The following is an 18,532-nucleotide window of genomic DNA, read 5'->3' as shown; positions in this document are numbered from 1 at the left end:
AAAGACCCAAAGGGAGGGCCATGCGGCTCCACCGCACACAGTCCTGGATTCAGTTACCCTCCAGAGCGAGGAACAGTTAACACCAGCAGGCCCTCGCACCAGGGCGTGCTCTGAGGGCAAGCATCCGATGCAGCTGGGTGTGGCCAAACAGCCTCGAAAAGCCCTTAAATCACCCACGTAAACAGAATTGGGGTCTGTACCCTGCACGGTAGTCTGTGTACCCTATATCCAGTAATTTTAGCTTCACACCAGATAGCTCACAGTGTGATTTTAATTACATAAAAAGGAGAGAGATGTAAACTCTAGAATTATCCACAGTGCCGTGAGATGCTTGCTGTGTGTGAGAGATGCACAGGAACCGAGACCAGCGGGGGGAAGAGCAAATTCCTGTTTTCCATCCTCCGGGCGTGTAAGTGGAAGGGTGGACCAGCCCCCGTGTTCTTTCCCTCCATCTCTCCTTTCCCTTCCACCTCTCCTTCATGCCTGCACATGGGCGAATTTGCACATGCTCAGGTGGGGAAGCTGGGACCCTTCTAAAGGGTGAGGAGGCTGCATAGCCCCCAGAAGGCTCAGAGCACAGGCTGGTCCCGCCAGCTACGCACCGGCTGCTCAGGGCAGTGGGGGACGCCTCTGGACCGCAGGCACAGCCGAGCCAGCCAGGGAGCTGCAGGTTCACAAGCCCCCAGCCCCAGCCGCCCAGATGCCGCCTCCATCCCACCTCTTACCTAATGCTGGTGGATCTCCAGCCCCTCGAGGCCAGGCTTCTGGAAGTCGCTGCAGGCCTGCAAGGGGAAGAGTTGACATGGCTTTCTGTCCTCACACGTGAGTGGCCTGATTCTGCTGACTCAAGGCCAGAGCCAACCCACAATGTGCCGACCACACAGAGCTGTTGCCCAATATCCCGCCAAAGCAGCACGGTTCAGATTTAAGATGGCACAGACCACTTCAGCATGAGCGCGGTCAAATCTAAAAGACTATTTCTCACTTCTGGAAATATGTGCTAGGTTAAAAGAAAAAATTTTTGTGGTTCTTAATAGTATAGTTTTAAAAAATCACCTAAAACTAACAGTGGCAGTCCCAAAAGGACAAATAGTATGATTCCACTTATGCAAGGTCCCTGGAGTAGTCACATTCACAGGGACAGGAAGGAGATGCTGGCTACCCGGAGCTGGGAGGAGGGCACGAGCTTCAGTTTGGGAAGATGGAAGTGTCCTGGAGAGGGATGGTGGTGACGGTTGCATGACAGTGTGAATGTCCTTCATGCGCTGAACTGTTCACTTAAAAATGGTTAAAATGGTAAATTTATGTTATGTATATTTTACCACGATAGAGAAAAACCAAACAGTGGCAGGCTGGCTGCTACTGGGAAACATTAAAAGCAGCAGTTGCCAACAGCCTGCCTAACTTTGAGCGTCTGGAGAGCAGAGGTCCAGGAGTCAGACTTCAGTAACTCACCGTCTGGAACACCGTCTGGGACAGGAAACTGGCCGTCACTTTGCTGATGTCACTCTCGCCGCCCATCTTACAAAGGATGTAGCCATACAGGTTAGCGGCTTGGAGAGAAATCCCAGCTATCACGAGGGCCTGCACTCAGAGCAAAGGGGGTCTTCTCAGGGCACGTGTGGAAACGCTCCTCCCACACCAAGTCAAAGGGGCTCTGGCCTACACCGAGTAGTAACAGCCGACCTTTATCGAGCACCTACAGTACTCATGGACACTTCATAATTGTCAACAACCCGAGAGTCTGGTGCCATGACCGTCCCGTTCGACAGGGAGGAAACTGAAGCACAGAGAAACCAAAGTTGCCAGGTCACGGAGCTGATGCGTGGTCCAGCCAGAATCCAAACCGCAGAGCCCACACTTTTAATGATGCTGTTGTTTCTATACTGTCTGTGGATATTTTGTTTTCTCGTTGAATGAACCAGATCATGGCAATGAAGTATGATGATTCTGAGATAAAACTTCAGAACTCCAAAGCTAGGGTTCCCTGGGAGGGGCTCCCTGTCCAAGGTAGGATGCCATACGCTTTTTCTAGAAACCCTCTCGTAGCAGCATGAGTCAGACGAGCCAAAAGGTGGAAACAGCCCAAATGTCCATTAGCAGATGAGTGGCTAAACTCAATGTGGCATGTCCATCCAATGGAATAGTATTCAGCCATAAAAAAGAATTATGATACCTGCTACAACACAGATGAACCTCGAAAACATTATGTTAAGGGAAAGAAGGCAGCTACAAAAGACCATATGTTGTATGATTCCATATATAGGAAATGCCCAGAATAGGCAAATCTATAGAAACAGAAAGATTAGTGGGAACAAGGGGAACAGAGGCATGGCGGGGGGAATGGGTGATGGCTCAAGGGTACAGGGTTTCTTTTTGCAGTGATGAAAATATCCTAAAATTGATTGTGGTGATAGTTGTACAACTCTGAATATTCTAGAAGCCATTGAATTGTACACACTAGATGGGTGAACTGCCTACTATGTGAATTATATCTCAATAAAGCTGTTTCCATCATCAATTAATCGATCAATAAAAACCCACTCCTGCCACCAGTGGTTCTGTGCAGATGTCACAGCAACATCAAAGTCAAGGTGTTGCCTTACCAGCCACTTTAGCTTCAAGGAAAATAAGGTGCTAAAAAAGAACACGATCCAAATCATCGGGCAGATAACGAGGCCAAGCCAGAAGATTCGCGCCTCAGCTTCCGTGGCAGCCATGTTATTTGGAGTGACCTGTGGCAGGAAAGAGATTCCGTTTTCAAAACCGTGAAAATGGTCGCAAAGGAGCATGCTGCCACTTTCGTGTATTTCACATGGGCTTCTGCTCCCACACGACTCTGAACGGAGCGCCAGCAGCGATGGGCGTCGCGTAGGGCGGGAATCAGATCGGCACGAAGCCCAAGAGGAACCCACGGCAACTTCCCACAGCCGTGTTCCGGTTCTAGTTCGATGACTCGTAATGGACAATACCTTTCTGGCTTCAAAAATCCAGTGGCTTTTCCCGTCTTCATCTATCTGGTTCCACCAGCGAAGGCCGACCATGAGTCTTCCGGTTACATTCTGAGGAAGGTGGACAAAATGACTGTAAGCGTGCCACAGGCAAGGAGAGCGTCGTCATCTTTTCATCGAGGAATAAGATGAAGTCACCGATTCACGTTGAACTTGGACTGGGAGCAGGAGGAGGGCGGGACTGACCTGTGTGGTTCCCCAAAATCAGTTTCAAGGCTTCTAATTTTTAACTAAGCTTACCTTGAAAAGTGACAGGATCCCCGCTACCACCAAATATATGTTTTAAATATATTATATGTAAACTTTACCAAAAAATCCAAAGCCCTATGGAATTCTCACCCTCATCTCGTACACATTTGCAACCATGACAATTCATACTCAGAAGCCATTTTTTCAACACTAAATAATGTGTTTTTTCTCTAATTTAAAGTGATGCTGGCTCAGTATTCTTAACTGTGTGTCAGCAATTTAAACCAAAGTACCTCTTGGCCCAAATCAGCCGCATGCATCAGCAGTGTCACCACCCGGAAACGCAGCCCACGTGTTTGGGGAGCAACGGTGTCACAGGCAAGGGGGCCTTACCTTCACAGACCAGAAGTCGAAGGACAGAAGGAGAAGCACAGTGACAAAACAGCCCACAAAGCTTCTGCTGAACCAGTCACAGCACACGTAGGTGACAGTGGCACTCACTCGGAAAAACAGGTGGAAAAAAGTGGCCAAGGGGTGCCTAGGAAAGAACCCAGACGCCCCCTCAGTCCAGGGCCAAAGGGCAGTCGCTGAAGTCATGCCACGGTTTCTGACTTTCCATGTTCCCCCCAGTGCACTTCAAGCCCAAACTCAGTCGGGCCGCAGCCCTGAGGCCACATCACTAAATAAGAAGGGCCACACCAGTCATCATTACACTAGCAGTTTCTTCTCTCCCTCTCGAAGAATCCAGTACTTTCCCCTGCCTCGATCCCAAATATCACTTGCCCTCTCCGAAACTCAGTCACCTTTGAAATGAAACGTGACCAGGGTCACACCTTCCTGCCTTGCAGCGAGAATGACCAGTTCCCTAAAGGTTAAGGTCGGGTTATTCCGCCAGTAACTGGGCGCCGAATCCACGTGCACCCACGGGTGCAGAGTCTCATGTCATCGGGGAATGCGTGTTCCTGGACAGAGGGAAGTGATCATGACGTGAAGGCGGCGGGTCTAACTCATAGCTGCTCATAGTGAGTGGCACCTGAATGATGAAATTTACCCTAGAGGAAGATGGTTCTTATTCACTCTGCCTGTAGACACGGAAGAAGAGAGAACCAAGGGGAATACACTCATCCTACATCAATTGCTTTTTTTAAGGAAAAAAAAAGTCTGAAAGACAGGAGCCCAAGGGAAGGTCATTAACAAGGGTCATGCATGTTTCTAGAATAGATAGATAGCGAATACCTACAGGGGTCACGGAGGTGACGGTGGTGGGTGACACGGGCCAGGCAGAAGACACTCATAGCTTTCTATTTCTTTCTTTGGAATCCACCTCGGGAGAGTACAGGTATCCAAAAACACTTAACTGCAAGAAAGCAACAGAGCAAGCCCGAGGATAGATGGCCATCGAAGTGCCACCCAGTGTAGGGAGGAAGGGGAGGCGACGCTACTCAGCATACCTCACCCTGTAATGCCGACCTGATATTTGCACAAGAAGCCAGAAATCCAGACTTGGGATGGGAAATCAGATTTTTAAATAATGGTGACTAATTATGTTAATAAAATATCGCAGGCTGTTTTATGCTGGTCCTCGAGCCGCCAGCTTGCAAACTCTGGGATGATCAGAGGGAACCCGCAGGCCTGCAGCGGGGAGGAGCTGCTCGTGAGGTCATAGTACGCAGCGTCAGCTCCTAGAGAACCGTGCGTTTCTGACTCCCAAGGGATTGTGAACGAAGGCTCAGAAACACAATTTATAGTGACGTCTGCATCTTCCAAAGGCAGAGAGCCCCAAACACTGGCCATTCACCAGAACGTTTCTCATCCGTGCTTTTCGGAGGCTGAGCTCTCCTGGCAGCCTGGAGGAAGAGCCAGCCTGGGAGGTGTAGCCGGCACTTAAGAATTAGACGTGATCACGTAGAACTTCCAAATCTGGAATGTTCCAGAAGATAAGACTCTTGGGAGTCTCTTATACCCTTTTTGCCTTAAATCTTATTGAGGCTCTTTCAACTAACTGACTCGATACAATTTGGCCCCTTCACCCTGAAGATGAGTCCTCTTGCGATGACTGAAAATTGTTCGAGGGCAGAAACCACATTTTAGATAATTTTATATCCCCAATAGCGCCGGGCATTTAAGATTCTTGGCAAATGTCTGTCATGTCAAACCCTGTAATCAGTCCGTTAAGGATCACGGGGAACATCTGTTGTCTTTGTAGAACAAGACAGACTTAAAAGATGTCCGAGAGACCCGACTGCACTGATCCAGGGTCAAACCTGGAAGTTAATGCATTCGAATAAATCCCCTGCCCGCCCGCTTTTTCTTTTTTTGGCTGTGGTTTCCTGAAATAAAATGCAGAAAAAATTCCAGTTGCTGGAAGGTTCTGCTTAATTGGGTCCTGGAAACTGACTGTTCCCTTAACTTGTAATGGAAAGCATTATTATTATTATTATTTGATTCAAACAAAGCCCAAAGCAAGTAGAGAAGGATGCCAATTGCGCTTTCAAATACGGCTCTAATCCTGTTTTATGCAGGGTGCTCCCCAGGCAGCCGTGCGAGGCCTCCCTCGGCCCCCCGCAGCTCGCACCCCCTGTGTCCCCAGCTACACTAATGCGGTCTTGCGTCAGTTTTCCAGTCTCAAGAGTTGTGAAGGGCGTGGCTTAAGCCCGTCCACCCTCCCCTGCCATGGGGTCCTTCGTCCTCCCAGCGTTCTCTCCGGCCACCTCCGCAGCCGCAGAGCACACACAGACACGGTGACATCACCTCCATCTCTCAAAGCCACTGGCTTCCAACTCCACCCTCCCAGGCACCCACCTGGTCCCCCCTCGGGAGGTAAACCGTGCAGAGGTGCCAGGCTGCCAGGCTTCACGTCCTCTGAGAAGCTCCATGGCCCTTCCCTATGCTACGTAACCTCTCGACACCTCAGTCTCTGCTCCTGTAAAATGGGAATGCCAACAGGTGCCACATCCAAGGATGTTAAGGAGATGCAGTGAAGGTGGGACGCATAATGTGCTTGAAACCTGGACCAGGCTCAGTAACTGTGAACAGCTGTTGGTACCTCAGCCCTCAAGTCACTCGAAACTGTCCCACCTCCAAGGAGCCAAATAGTAGAATTCCCCTCTGACCACAGCTTTCTCTGTCTGATTCCCCAGGGGTGGACTGTGATGTCTGCAGGGATCCCCCCAGACCCCTGATGGTCCAGATCCGTGCCTCCCTCCGCTCTCACTGAAGAATCTACATCCCTCGACTTTAACAGGTAGCATCTTCCACTCGGTACCCAAGGCTCTCCTCCACCGGCCAGGGAGAAGTCTGTGACCTCAAGGAGTGGAGGAAGAAAGACAGATGGAGAAAGGTGGAAATGAGATTGCTTAAAGTGTGGCCAAGGTGAGGAGAGTCTTGATGCGCTTTGGTTCAAGTTTAACCCACTTTCCCAGTTCTGAGCCCCAGCACACTATTGTCTTCCTCCTTACAAGGAAACGCAGAAGCTCCTCAGCCTGGCATGTGCACGAAAGGCCCCTCAGGAGGCCTCAAAATGTGCCCAAGGCTGCCCCTGTCCCCGGACACACGGGCGCAGATTTGGAGTGGTGCCTGGACATGAATCTGACCAAGGACAAGCGCCGCCCTATACTGGATTCACAAACTCGCCCCAAGAGCCGACTGTGGCCCACTTCCTGGTCCTGTGAATAAAGTTATATTGGCACGCCGCCACGCTCACTCATTCGCTGGCCTGCAAAGCCGAAAATATTGACCCAGAACGTGTGCCAACCCCTGCTCCAGGCTGGCAGGAACAATCTGGTGATGAAATTAGTCTCCATTCAAAACAAAACAAAACAAAGCAGACTGCCACTCCTGGTCCCTTCCCCTGAAAAAACAAATCTGCTCTGAGAAGCTGCAGAGCCAACGGATTGGCTAGAAGTCAGGGCAGTGTCATCTCCGGGGATGGGTGAGGGGGTGGTGACCGTCTGGGGGCTGGAGATGATCCACGTCTTGATCTCGTGTGTACACGTGTGTAACTAAGCATTGAACCGTACACTTAAGATGAGTGCACTTTACCGTATGCACAGTACATCGCGATAAAAAAAAATTCTGATTAAGTCCCTCACCAAAATGTTTGCAAGTTACCCTAAAAATTCTACATGGTACACATCCAGTAATCACGCTCCTCAGTATTTACCCAAATGAGCTGGAAACTTAGATCTGCCCAAAAAACAGCACACAGATGTTTACAGCAACTTTACTCATTATGGCCCCAAATTGGAAGCTCCTCAGAAGTGTCGGAATAGGTGAATGGGTAAACTGTGGGCCATCCACACAATGGGATGTTACTCAGCGCTGAAAAGCAATGAGCAGCCGAGTCATGAAAAGACACGAAGGAACCTGAAATACATGTTACAAAGTGAAAGAAGCCAGTCTGGACAGGCCGTGTGCTGTATGATTCCAGCTGCAGGCACGCGTTGCTTAACAACGGGGCACGTTCTGAGAAATGCGTCGTTAGGCGATTTCGTCGTTGTGCGAACATCACAGAGTGTACTCACACGCACCTAGATGGCACAGCCCACCACACACCTAGGCCCTATGGTACTGATCTTACGGGACCACCGTCATATGTGCGGTCCGTTGTTGACCGAAACATCGTGATGTGGCGCATGACTGTATATGACATTTTGGCAAAGGCCAAGCTATGGAGTCAGTAGAAAGATCCGTGGTGGCCAGGGGTTGGGGGGATGGAGGATGAAACGACGGAGCACAGGGGAGTTTTAGGGCAGTGAATCCACTCTGTACGATGCTGTGATGGTGGACACTTGTCACACATTTGTCAAAACCCATAGAACTGCACAGCACCAAGCAAGAACCCTGATGTAAACGCTGGACTTGAGTTAATAATAACATACTGGTTCCTCAACTGTAACAGACGTACGACACTAACACAAGATGTTAACAACAGGGGGAACTTTGGGGTGAGAAGGGGCTTATGGGAACTCTCTGGACTTTTTGCGCAATTTTTCTGTAAATCTAAAACCACTCTAAAAAATGGACACAGCCCGGGGGCGTGCTCTGCCTGGACAGAGTAAATACAGTAAAACTGGGGAAAGTGAGTGTCCCATGGGCCCCCATCTCGCCTTTCCCACAGACTTCCAAGAGAGGTTGATTTTGGGGGAAAAATTGATTCAATCCTAAATTTAGCAGTCATCTAACGGTATCCTTAAAAGTCGCCCTTTATTTGTTTAAATTACTTTGAAAACCATACTCTGGTTTTTTATGACTGTCTCCAGCTTGAATTCCTCCTCAAACATCCTATTTTAAATTCTCAGCCATCTGTCTGACACTCTGGGAAGCTGTCTGCTTTTCCCTGTGGCAAAGGTCGGAGGAAAGACAGCATCTTTCCTGCTTGGTTTACTTTGCCACTAAAAGAAAGCATCTCAGATGATGTCTAGAATTTGCTTCAAAATAACCCGGGGGTGGGGGGTGGCTGGGGGTGAAGATGACGTGGGCAGGCCATGTGCTGATCACAGCTGAAGTTGGGCAATGGGAACACCAGGTTCATTGTTCTCTGTACTTTTATGTAAATTTGCATTAAAAAAATAGAAATATAGAGAAATCACATTTGCACTGAGGCAAGACACCTTTCAGAATAAACCAAGCCCATGGGCTGATATTCTGGGGGCCATCTGTGGTGAAAAAAAAAAAAATTCAGACCTAAAAATCCCCAGTTGAGTAATTGGTCATTACAGTTGGACACACGAGATGCATGAGAAAAATCACAGAAAGCAGGTCCTTTCTTCTGGGCTTACCAGTCCCTCTGCAAAAAAAAAAAAAAAAAAAAAGGCCACCCCTATATGGAGTACAAATGCCCACCTGGCCCCCAGCCTGGCCCCAACCTGGACAGGGGGCACAGTGAAAGCCAGAGGGCCTGGCTCCCCTTTCGTGCTCCATTGTTGCTGAGTCCACGGCCAGGGACAAGGACTAAAGGGCTCAGAGCCTTTGTTTACTCATCTGTGAAACAGGACAACAACATTTACCCCAGACGTCTGAGGCTTCCGGGAGATAAGACACCTCCGATGCGAGATTAGAGGGGGCCTCTGGGGGCTGTGGCTAATATCACTCATATATCATTTGACTCATTAATGGTCAAGATTTTTGTGAACAGGAGAAAGTGAGAAAAAGCCCTGAGCAGTGATGCTCTTTCTGGATGGCCTCTCCTAGACAGATGTTTTTCCCCATTGTTAAAAATGAGCAGGGTGCTGCCATTTATTTCTGCGGCACTGACGCCCACTTAAGAGTCATTTCTGCTAACAGCAGCGTGCTGCTGTGAAGACGGGGGAGGAAGGGGGCCGCCCCGGTGCAAGGGGGAACAGCTAAGAGGACGTCCACCCGTCCCTTGGCTGCTTCTCCCTGCCACCAGCACCCCACATGCCCTGGGAGCTTGTTAGAAATGCAGGATGGGTGGCCCCAACCCAGCCCACCCCCCTGAGCCCGAATCTTCATTTGCACAAGACCCCAGATGATTCACATGCTCGAATACGAGTTACTCAGTCTCAGGAACAAAGCAGAAAGGGACTGAAGGAACCCACCTCTGAAAAAGCAGAGACCCCTACAAGCCCTTCAGAACCTGGGGGCCCTGGCTAAGGCAGGGGATGAATTGTCTGGGTGGAATCTGATCTTCTCTAGAATGTTCCAGAAGCAATGTCAGCTCCACCGTCCTTCAGACTCCAGTTTCTTGCTTCAAACGACACCACACCTTCCTCCTCCCGGGACACCTGAGCCCAGGATGGGCAGGTTTTGGGACTGTTGGCATGTCTGGGCAGATGCTGGCTGCTGAGTCCTCACAGCTTTGAGGCAAAGGTCAGCACATGTGCAAGGGAATAAAAGCACCGACTTCCCTCTGCTCGCCACGATTTTCCCTCTTGTTTCTGTTCTTTCTTTTTAAAGACACATCCCAACTTCAGAGGCTGGCTGTGCTCAACAGCCAAATGACAGTGAAGCCCCAGGGACAAGTCCGTGGCCCCTGGGGGCTCAGCCCAGGCTGGGCCCTGCCAGGGGGTGCTTGCTGCTCTCCCTGGGGCATCCCGGTGGATTCCCTCCCACACAGCCACAGCCCACTGCCTCCTGCTGCTGCCGGAATCAAGGGCCAGATTTCTTAGCTAAAGACCCAGAGTTTTCCAAGGAAAGGAGAGCCCCAAAGAGCTAAAACAGGACTTCAAAGAAAAACCTGTACACACGTGCTCACAGCAGCAACATTTAGCATCACCAAAAGCTGGAGACAGCCCAAATGTCTGTGAACGGAGGAGTGGATGAACACAATGTGGCCTACCCAACACCAGGAGATGATCCAGCCAGAGAAACGAGTGAAGCGCGGACACACTCTACAACGTGGACGGACCTCGAAAACATTCGGTTAAGGGAAAGAAGCCAGACACAAAAGCACAGATATCGTGTGATTCCACTCACTCAAGTATCTAGAATAGGCAAATTCACAAAGAAAGCAGAATAGAGGTTACCAGGGGCTGTGGGAGGAGGAATGGGGAGTTCTTGCTTAGTGTACACAGGGCTGCAGCTCGGGAAGATGAAAAAGTTCAGGAGATGGATGGCGGTGATGCTTACACAGCAACGTGAATGCATTTAATGCCACCGAACTTACACTTGAAAATGGTTAAAAGGGTAAATTTTATGTTATGCATATTTAACCACAATAAAAAAAAATACATGAACAAAAAGGAATGAAGTTCTGACGCCTGCTACGATGTGGAGGAACCTTGAAAACATGATGCTCAGTGAGAGAAGCCAGACACAAAAGGCCACGTATTGTGGGATTCCATCCATATGAAATGTCCAGAATAGGCAAATCTATAGAGACAGAAAGCAGATTAGAGGTTGCTGGGGGCTGGGAGGATGGGGGAATGGGGAGTGATTGCTAATGGGTCCGGGGTTTCCTTTTGGGGTGGTGAAAATGTTCTGGAACTAGACAGTGATGATGGTTGCATGACAGTGTGAATGTACTAAATGCCGCTGAACTGTTCATTTTAAAATGGTTGAAACAGTCAACTTTACACTTTGTGTATTTTACCACAATTTAAAAGAGAGAGAGAGAGAAAAGAAATGGGGGGAAAGGAGAGACGCTGGCTTCACCGACTCTCCTTTAGAAAGAGGGTGGTGGGGGGCACTGAGCAGAGGGTCATAGGGCCAAGTTCGGACGCAAATTATCACATGCCCGGATTCAGATCCCCGCTCCTCCATGAAGAACTGTGTGACCCTGAGCGAGTGACTTCTCTCCGTGTGTCCTCATCTGTAAAATGGGATGATGAGAGTTGGGCTGCTGTGCTGCACACCACCAGGGGGCACCACTCAATCACGGGCCCTGTGGATCGTGCTCCCTGGAGTCGCGCACGACACACCCGTGTGGCCGTGCGCACCGATAACAGTACCCTCGGCATGGGGCCGCTGGGAAGATTACACAAGAATAACAATGCAGGTAAAGGGCTTAGGCTACGGCCTGGTGGGCAGCAAATGCCAGCTATTATGAGAAATAACAGTGCCTTTGTGCTGCGGAGTAACCAGCTTTTGTAGGACGCGTATGAATCACCACATACGAATTACCCGGGTCTGTGGTTAAAATGAAGATTCTGGGGACGTCTGGGTGAGACCTGAGAGTCTGTATTACTAATGCACAGTCGGGTGATACCGATACTGCTGGAAATAGAGGAAAGCCGTCACCTGCTGTGGGAATTTCCCAGGTGTGCTGTGACACAGCACCACAAACCAGGTGACTGAAACCAACAGAAACTTATCCCTCAGAGTCTGGAGGCCAGAAGTCCAAAGTCACGTCTCTACAGGGCTCCTTTGGAGGGAGAAGCTATCCCAGGCCCCTTTCCTCCCTTCTGATGACAGCTGGCATCCTTGGCGTTCCTTGGCTTGTAGCTGCGTTGCTCCAGTCTCTGCCTCCATTGTCACGTGGTGTTCTCCACATGTCCGTCTTCACGTGGCCGGCTTCTTATAAGGACACAAGTCATATTGGATTGAGGCCACCCCACTCCAGTATGACCTCATCTTAATAATTACACTTGCCAAGACCCGAGTTCCAAGAAAGGCCACGTTTTGAGGCACTGGAGGTTAGGACTCCAATATATCTTTGTGGGAGAGGATACAAGTCAACTCATAACATCTGCCTTGGGACAAATGAGCCCAAAGAAAAGAAGCAAGATAAGAAGGGGACAGAGAGCCACTTTGCAGATGAGAACACAGATGCTCAGAGAGATGAAGTGAAGAGCCCCAGGGTCGGAGCAAAGAAGCAGTTAGGAAGGTGATGCTGTGCTGGATTCGGGTGCTCTGCACTCCACTCTCCAGCTGCACGCCCTGGAGGGAACTGCATCTGTCCAAGCAAAGGTCAGCTTTTCTAGTTTGCACGAAAGCATCTTTTTTTTTTTTTCTGAGGAAGATTAGCCCTCAGCTAACTACTGCCAGTCCTCCTCTTTTTGCTGAGGAAGCCTGGCTCTGAGCTAACATCCATGCCCATCTTCCTCTACTTTATACGTGGGACGCCTACCACAGCATGGCTGCCAAGCGGTGCCATGTCCGCACCTGGGATCCGAACGAGCGAACCCCAGACCACCGAGAAGCGGAACGTGCGAACTTAACCGCTGCGCCACCTGGCCGGCCCCTGCACGAAAGCATCTTATGGGCTAGCAGCTGCCCTGAGTGGCAGACTGGCCACCAGCACCAATGTCCTCACTCATCCTCCGCCCGGAGTTTCATAGCTGCCCCACCTGTCAGCTGTCCCCTGATGAACCATAGGTCAACTGAAAGGGACACGAGCTTGGTGACTCCCCAAAATATGTCCTCTGGGAGATGATAATCAGGCTTGATACACTCCTAGCCACGGAGCCTGAGAGCTGACGCTGGAGACGAACCCAGACTGTGGCCTCTAAACTCCATTCTCCAAAGGAATCAGGGCTCCCGGAGAAATAGCGATTGCAGGCACAGATGGAGAAACGCACACGATGAGGCTGGGACGTCGGAACACCCCCAGGTAGCAAGGAAGCTGTCAAAGGCCACGAGAGTCAGGTCAAAAAGACTCAGAAGCCAACTGGAAGAGGCTCCCACTGGCCAAAGGTGGGACAATTGGAGTAGCCATGAGAACACGTCTTTGTCCATGAGTTGTGTGATACTTAGACCCTTCAGTGGTGGCCTATGGGGGATGCTGGGAATTAACTCAGTATCTGAGAACGGGACAGTGAAGGGCAAGGATCAAGCATTTACGATGCCTCTTCTCTATAAAGTGTATCCTGCAACGACTAAACACTTGAAGAAGCGGAGTATCTCTGTCTAGATCACTTCGGCTCACAAATGAAGATCGAATGATACAACAGGAATGTCACCATGCCACAATCCCTACATAATTCAAGAGAAGCAGCTGAGGACAACCAGGCATCAGGAGCCCCTGATGGAAGAACAAACCCCCTGCCAGCACCAAAAAAAAACCCCACACCTGAATCTCATCAAGGCTTGAATGCTAAGTAATTTACAAGAAATATAGGGGACAAAGGAAAATACTAAAGCACACTACAGGCATGCAATCAGCAAAACTGACCCTGTGAGCAGCTCTACAGAACAACAAATCAATTACGGGGGGGGGGGGGGGAACGAGCAAGAAGCGAATACTTATAGATCAAAGGGGATATTGAAGAAATACAGCAACTGATTGCAATATGTGGAAGTTATTCAATTGTGGTTCAAACAAATAATAAATAAATAAAATTATGAGACAATCAAGGACATTTGGACATTGGCTGGATATTCGGTGATATTTGGGAACTGCTAATTATTTTAAAGTGAGAAAATGCTATTGGGGCTTTGTTTTTTAAAAATGAATTCTTGTCTTTTATTTTATTTATTTTTTTTTTTGGTGAGGAAGATCGGCCCTGAGCCTGTTGCCAATCTTCCTCTTTTTGCTCAAGGAAGATTGTCGCTGAGCGAACATCTGTGCTCATCTTCCTCTATTTTATGTGGGATGCTGCCACAGCGTGGCTTGGCCAGTGGCGTGAGGTCCACGCCCAGGATCCGAACCTGCAAACCCCAGGCCGCCAAAGCAGAGCGCACAAACTTAACCACGACGCCACCAGGCTGGCCCCCTTGTCTTTTAGAGAGAACATATCAAAATATTTATGTTTGAAGTGATGTGATATGATGTCTGGGGTTTGCTTCAAAATAATCAGGGGAGGATGAAGAGGAAGGGTCTAAAAGAAAGAAGACTGGTCAGGAGTTGATACTTGCTGAAGCTGAGCGAGGGGTACATGGGATTCACTCTATTATTCTCTTGGGCATATGTTCGGAACTCTATAATAACTTTTTTTCAAGTAGCCACAGAAGCAGACTACTGCCTTTCAAATTCCACCTCTGCCATTTACTGTGTGCCTTTAAACAAGGGACTCAACCTTTCTGGTCCAGCTTCCTCACCTGAGAGATGGGGATAATCACCTCTACCTACTCTGGGCTTAGAGCACAGTGGACACTCAGTAGACACATGTGCATTTGTTCCTTTGGGCTGGGATCTGTGAGAAGCCAGCCTCTGAGATGGCCCCCAGTGATCCCAACCTCCTGGTATTCACAGTCTTGTGTAGTCCCACAGTGAACCACCAGGGCCGGTCTGCGTGACTGACAGAATACATCAGAAGTGACTGTATGACACTTCTGAGACTAGGTTATAAGAGACTCTGTGGGTTCCGTCTTGCTCACTCACTCTTGCTCTCTCCCTCACCATCCCTGGGGGAAGCCAGCTGCCATGTTGGGAGCAGCCCTATGGAGAGGCCCACACAGGAAGGAACTGAGGCCTCCTGCCAACAGCCACGTGAGGGAGCCATCTTGGATGAGGCTCCTCCCATCCCAGTCGAGCCTTCATATGTCTGTAACCTCACGGGACCCTGAGCCAGAACCACCCAGCTCAGGTGCTCCCAGATTCCTGACCTTCAGCGACAGCAGGAGACAATAAATGTTGGTTGTCTGAAGGCACTAAGTTTGGGGGTAATTTGTTATGCAGCAATAGCTAACTAATACAGCCTCTAAGGTTGAAGAGTTTTAACTGTCTAATCCACTTTATGTTTTGTGAGGTCGTTTCAAAGGGCAGGAAGGACAAGAAGATCAGGTTCCTCTAAGAACCCAGGTGGTAAAATGAAGGCCCCCAGTCTTACCTGAAGGCAGCTGGGGGTGGGGGAGCACATGAGGGCAGCTGTAATGACACTCGCGTCTTTTAAACAGGAGACTCAGGGGTACTAACTTAGGGAGAGAAAAAAGCACAGAGGCCAAGGATTGACTTTCCAGAAGCCTGGAGCGGAAATGAGCCAGCAGGAAGGCGGTCGGGAACCGTATTCCTGTTTGTTTCCACCCTCACTCAGAGCGGGTGCTTTTTTTTTTTGGCACTGGAAGGAGAAAGTAGAATTCACCCACTCACGTGCTCTCATTTCTAAAGAGCCACTGGATTCTGCTAGAAAGTGGGCAGGACTTGAAGGCACCCCATGTTAAGTCTTGTGTGAGCTTGGGTTGTAACCTGGCTCTTAGGAGCTTCCGTTTCCTCATCTGCAAAATGGGGAGAATCCTGTCTTTACTCACATTTTTATTTTTGACCATTTTAATGTGTCTAGAATCAGGATGCACCCATGCATGCTGGCAAATATTAATACGGTATTTATTTACCACCCCCAAGAGCCAGAACTGAGCCACTGTGCTTTAAAATGATAGCATCTTAGAAACAAAGAGGCTAACTTACGGTTTATTTAATGGGAGAACTGAGTGAAATCATATAATTCATTCAGCAAATACTGCATCACTACCACAGGCTGGCCTGTAGGATCCCCATTAAACTAGTTTCTTTCTTCTTTAAGAACAGCCTGTGACATTGTTAAAACTATTTGTGCCTTCTGGCAACAAAAGGATGTTCCAGGTCTAGTCGGACTGGTTTCTGCCTCAAGATTTGCAACCCACTTCTCTGTAAGGAGCCCTGGGTTCTGTGAATGGCGAGGGGAATCAAACACCAAAATCTGGGGGCTGGGGTACAGGGAAGGGGTAGTGGAGGGCAAAAAAGTGCCACTTCTGGGCCACCTTTAGTAGTGGCAGGGCTTGGAAAAAAATGTCCTTTTAGAACACAGCATTTCTGCAGTATTTCTGCCAAAAACCATAACCTGGATCAAATCATGCGTAACACCAGACAGACCCAAGTTCAGGTACGTTCCTCAAAATTGCCGGCCTTTATTCTTCAAAACTGTCCATGTCATGAAAGATCAAGAAAGGCTGAGAATTGCTCCAGGATGACTAAATGTGATGGGCGATCCTGGATCAGATCTTGAACGGGTAAAAAAAAGTTGCTATAAAGGACACTGGAATATGGACTGTAGATTACATAAGGTTTTTAGTTTTAGTCATTGCACTCTGCTTATATAAGAGAATAACCTGTTCTTAGAGGGCAAGGGAGCACGATGTGTGCAACTTACTCTCGAACACTTCAGAAAACACACACACACACACGGCAGTGCTAACAATTGCTGAGTCAACGTAAAAGCTATGTATCGGCTCCTTGTACTATTCTCGCTACTTTCCTGTACATTTGAAATTATTTCACAGTAAAAAGTTATTTTAAGTCCTTTTAAGGGCATTCATTCAAAATATTATTTTCCAACCTAACGTATTTTGTTGCTGTATTTTACGATTCTTTCATGTGGGGTTTCATCAACCACTGACACGCCCCATCGCACTGAAAGCAGCAGGTCTTGTAACCGCTGTGGATGTGCATTTACTGTCTGCAGGGTAATCTGGTACTCAGAACAAGGACCAATGCTAAAATCGAAATCGTAGTTGAAACTGAACCAGGACATGGAACTGAATTTGCAATCAACATATCGGTGGTTTAAACTGATTTTCAAGATTGTTTAGGAAAGAAGGGAGTTTGATAAACTGGGCTTAAAGCCACGACCCTACATTTGTTGAGCACCTACAATTTACCAGGCGCCATGCTAGATCTGGGAGAATGCAGGGAACAAAATGGACAGGGTCCTGCCTTCGCGGACATCACCAGTCTCCAGGGCAGGGGGGGAGGCAAAGAAGCTAACGGGCAGTTTCAACCCAGATCCCACAGGCCATAAGTGGGAGAGGCAGGGTCACCATCAAAATATTCAACAAGTGACACAGCAGGGCCTCTGTCCAAGCAGAATGGACAATGGCGCAGGGTCCGGCCAGCTGCCCCTGCTGCTGTTCCAGGCGCTAATTCAGAGCTGGTCCTGGGGCAGGGCATCCAGGAGGCTCTTGGCTATTTACTGACATTTTAACAAACCCAAGAGGTGGACCCAACAGCTGGCCATCAGACATGGGGTGGACACGGGGGCTGTGGGGCTGCAAGGAGGGGCACCGAGCTCAGTGGGGGCTGCTGCTTAGCAGTGATGAGAACGGAGATCTAAACGACACAGAGTTTCTTTGGGGGGGCGATGAACACATTCCAGAATGAGCTAACGATCGTGGTTGCACAACCTTCGGAATATACCACTGAGTTATATACTTTAAAGGGTGAATTTTATGCTGCGTAAATTATATCGCAATTAAAAAACAGATGAATTTTTAAAAATATTTGAAGATCTAAAGGATACATTTGGCAGCAGAAAGTGAAGCATTTACAAATGCCGAGGGAGGAGCAGGAACACGGGGACTCAGGGTAAGCAGCCTCGGATGGCCACACACAGCCTGCCTCCCCCCCCCCCCCCCCGCCCCGGGAGGCTGGGCTATGGCAAACAGGCCCGTCAAGCACCTGGCAGTGACTTCAAGAGGTTTGGGGAGAAAACCGCAGCATTACAGAGCAATTCCAACTCAAAGCCTCGTGTACCCTGGAAAGCGCAGAAACGCTGTTGTCGGACTAACATTTGCTCCCCACTGTCCTTGAGGGGGGGTGATGAGGGGCTGCAAATTCAGGTGCTTACAGGGCTGGGCTGGGCTGGGCTGGTAAATAAGTCAACTGGTTGGGTGATGGGCCCACCCAGAAGGGGCAGGTCCCCAACTCAACTCGGCCCACCCATCCAACTCTAACAGCTTCTCAAAAGAAGTCAGCGATCCAGATTTTTTTAAAAAAAGATTTAATTGCATATTATTAAATGGAAGAAGCCAGTCTGAAAATGCTTCATCCTGTATGATACACACTCCTTCCAACTATACAACATTCTGGAAAAGACAAAACTATGGGGACAGTAAAAAGATCAGGTGCCAGGGGCAACTTAGGGGGGAAAGGAGTGGCCAGGTGGAGCACGGAGGATTCTGGGGGCAGCGAAACCATTCCGTATGAGCCCGTAATGGTGGGTACACATCCAAACCCTTTG

The 18,532-nt window shown here is 49.1% G+C and overlaps 1 protein-coding gene across 4 annotated transcripts in view; it reads right to left on the bottom strand.

Moving 5' to 3' along the window:
• TVP23A (trans-golgi network vesicle protein 23 homolog A) overlaps window positions 1-18,532 on the bottom strand; it is a 37,126-nt gene that overhangs the window by 7,161 nt on the left and 11,433 nt on the right. For 3 of the 4 annotated variants that reach the window (XM_014849930.3, XM_044746508.2, XM_044746507.2), the window contains exons 3-7: window positions 3,594-3,738; window positions 2,973-3,062; window positions 2,607-2,735; window positions 1,456-1,584; window positions 726-782 (exon numbers count right to left, since the gene is read on the bottom strand). In XM_014849930.3, coding sequence (XP_014705416.1) covers window positions 726-782; window positions 1,456-1,584; window positions 2,607-2,735; window positions 2,973-3,062; window positions 3,594-3,738 — 550 coding nt within the window. Of the gene's footprint in view, window positions 1-37; window positions 484-725; window positions 783-1,455; window positions 1,585-2,606; window positions 2,736-2,972; window positions 3,063-3,593; window positions 3,739-18,532 lie in introns of those variants that run through there. The other variant, XM_014849931.3, reaches the window with a different exon arrangement.

The sequence above is a fragment of the Equus asinus genome, chromosome 14 (genome assembly GCF_041296235.1).
Source record: "Equus asinus isolate D_3611 breed Donkey chromosome 14, EquAss-T2T_v2, whole genome shotgun sequence".
NCBI classification, from domain to species: domain Eukaryota; kingdom Metazoa; phylum Chordata; class Mammalia; order Perissodactyla; family Equidae; genus Equus; species Equus asinus.
The sequence above is the reverse complement of the archived record's forward strand: the minus strand, read 5'-3'. Positions and strand labels throughout refer to the sequence as shown.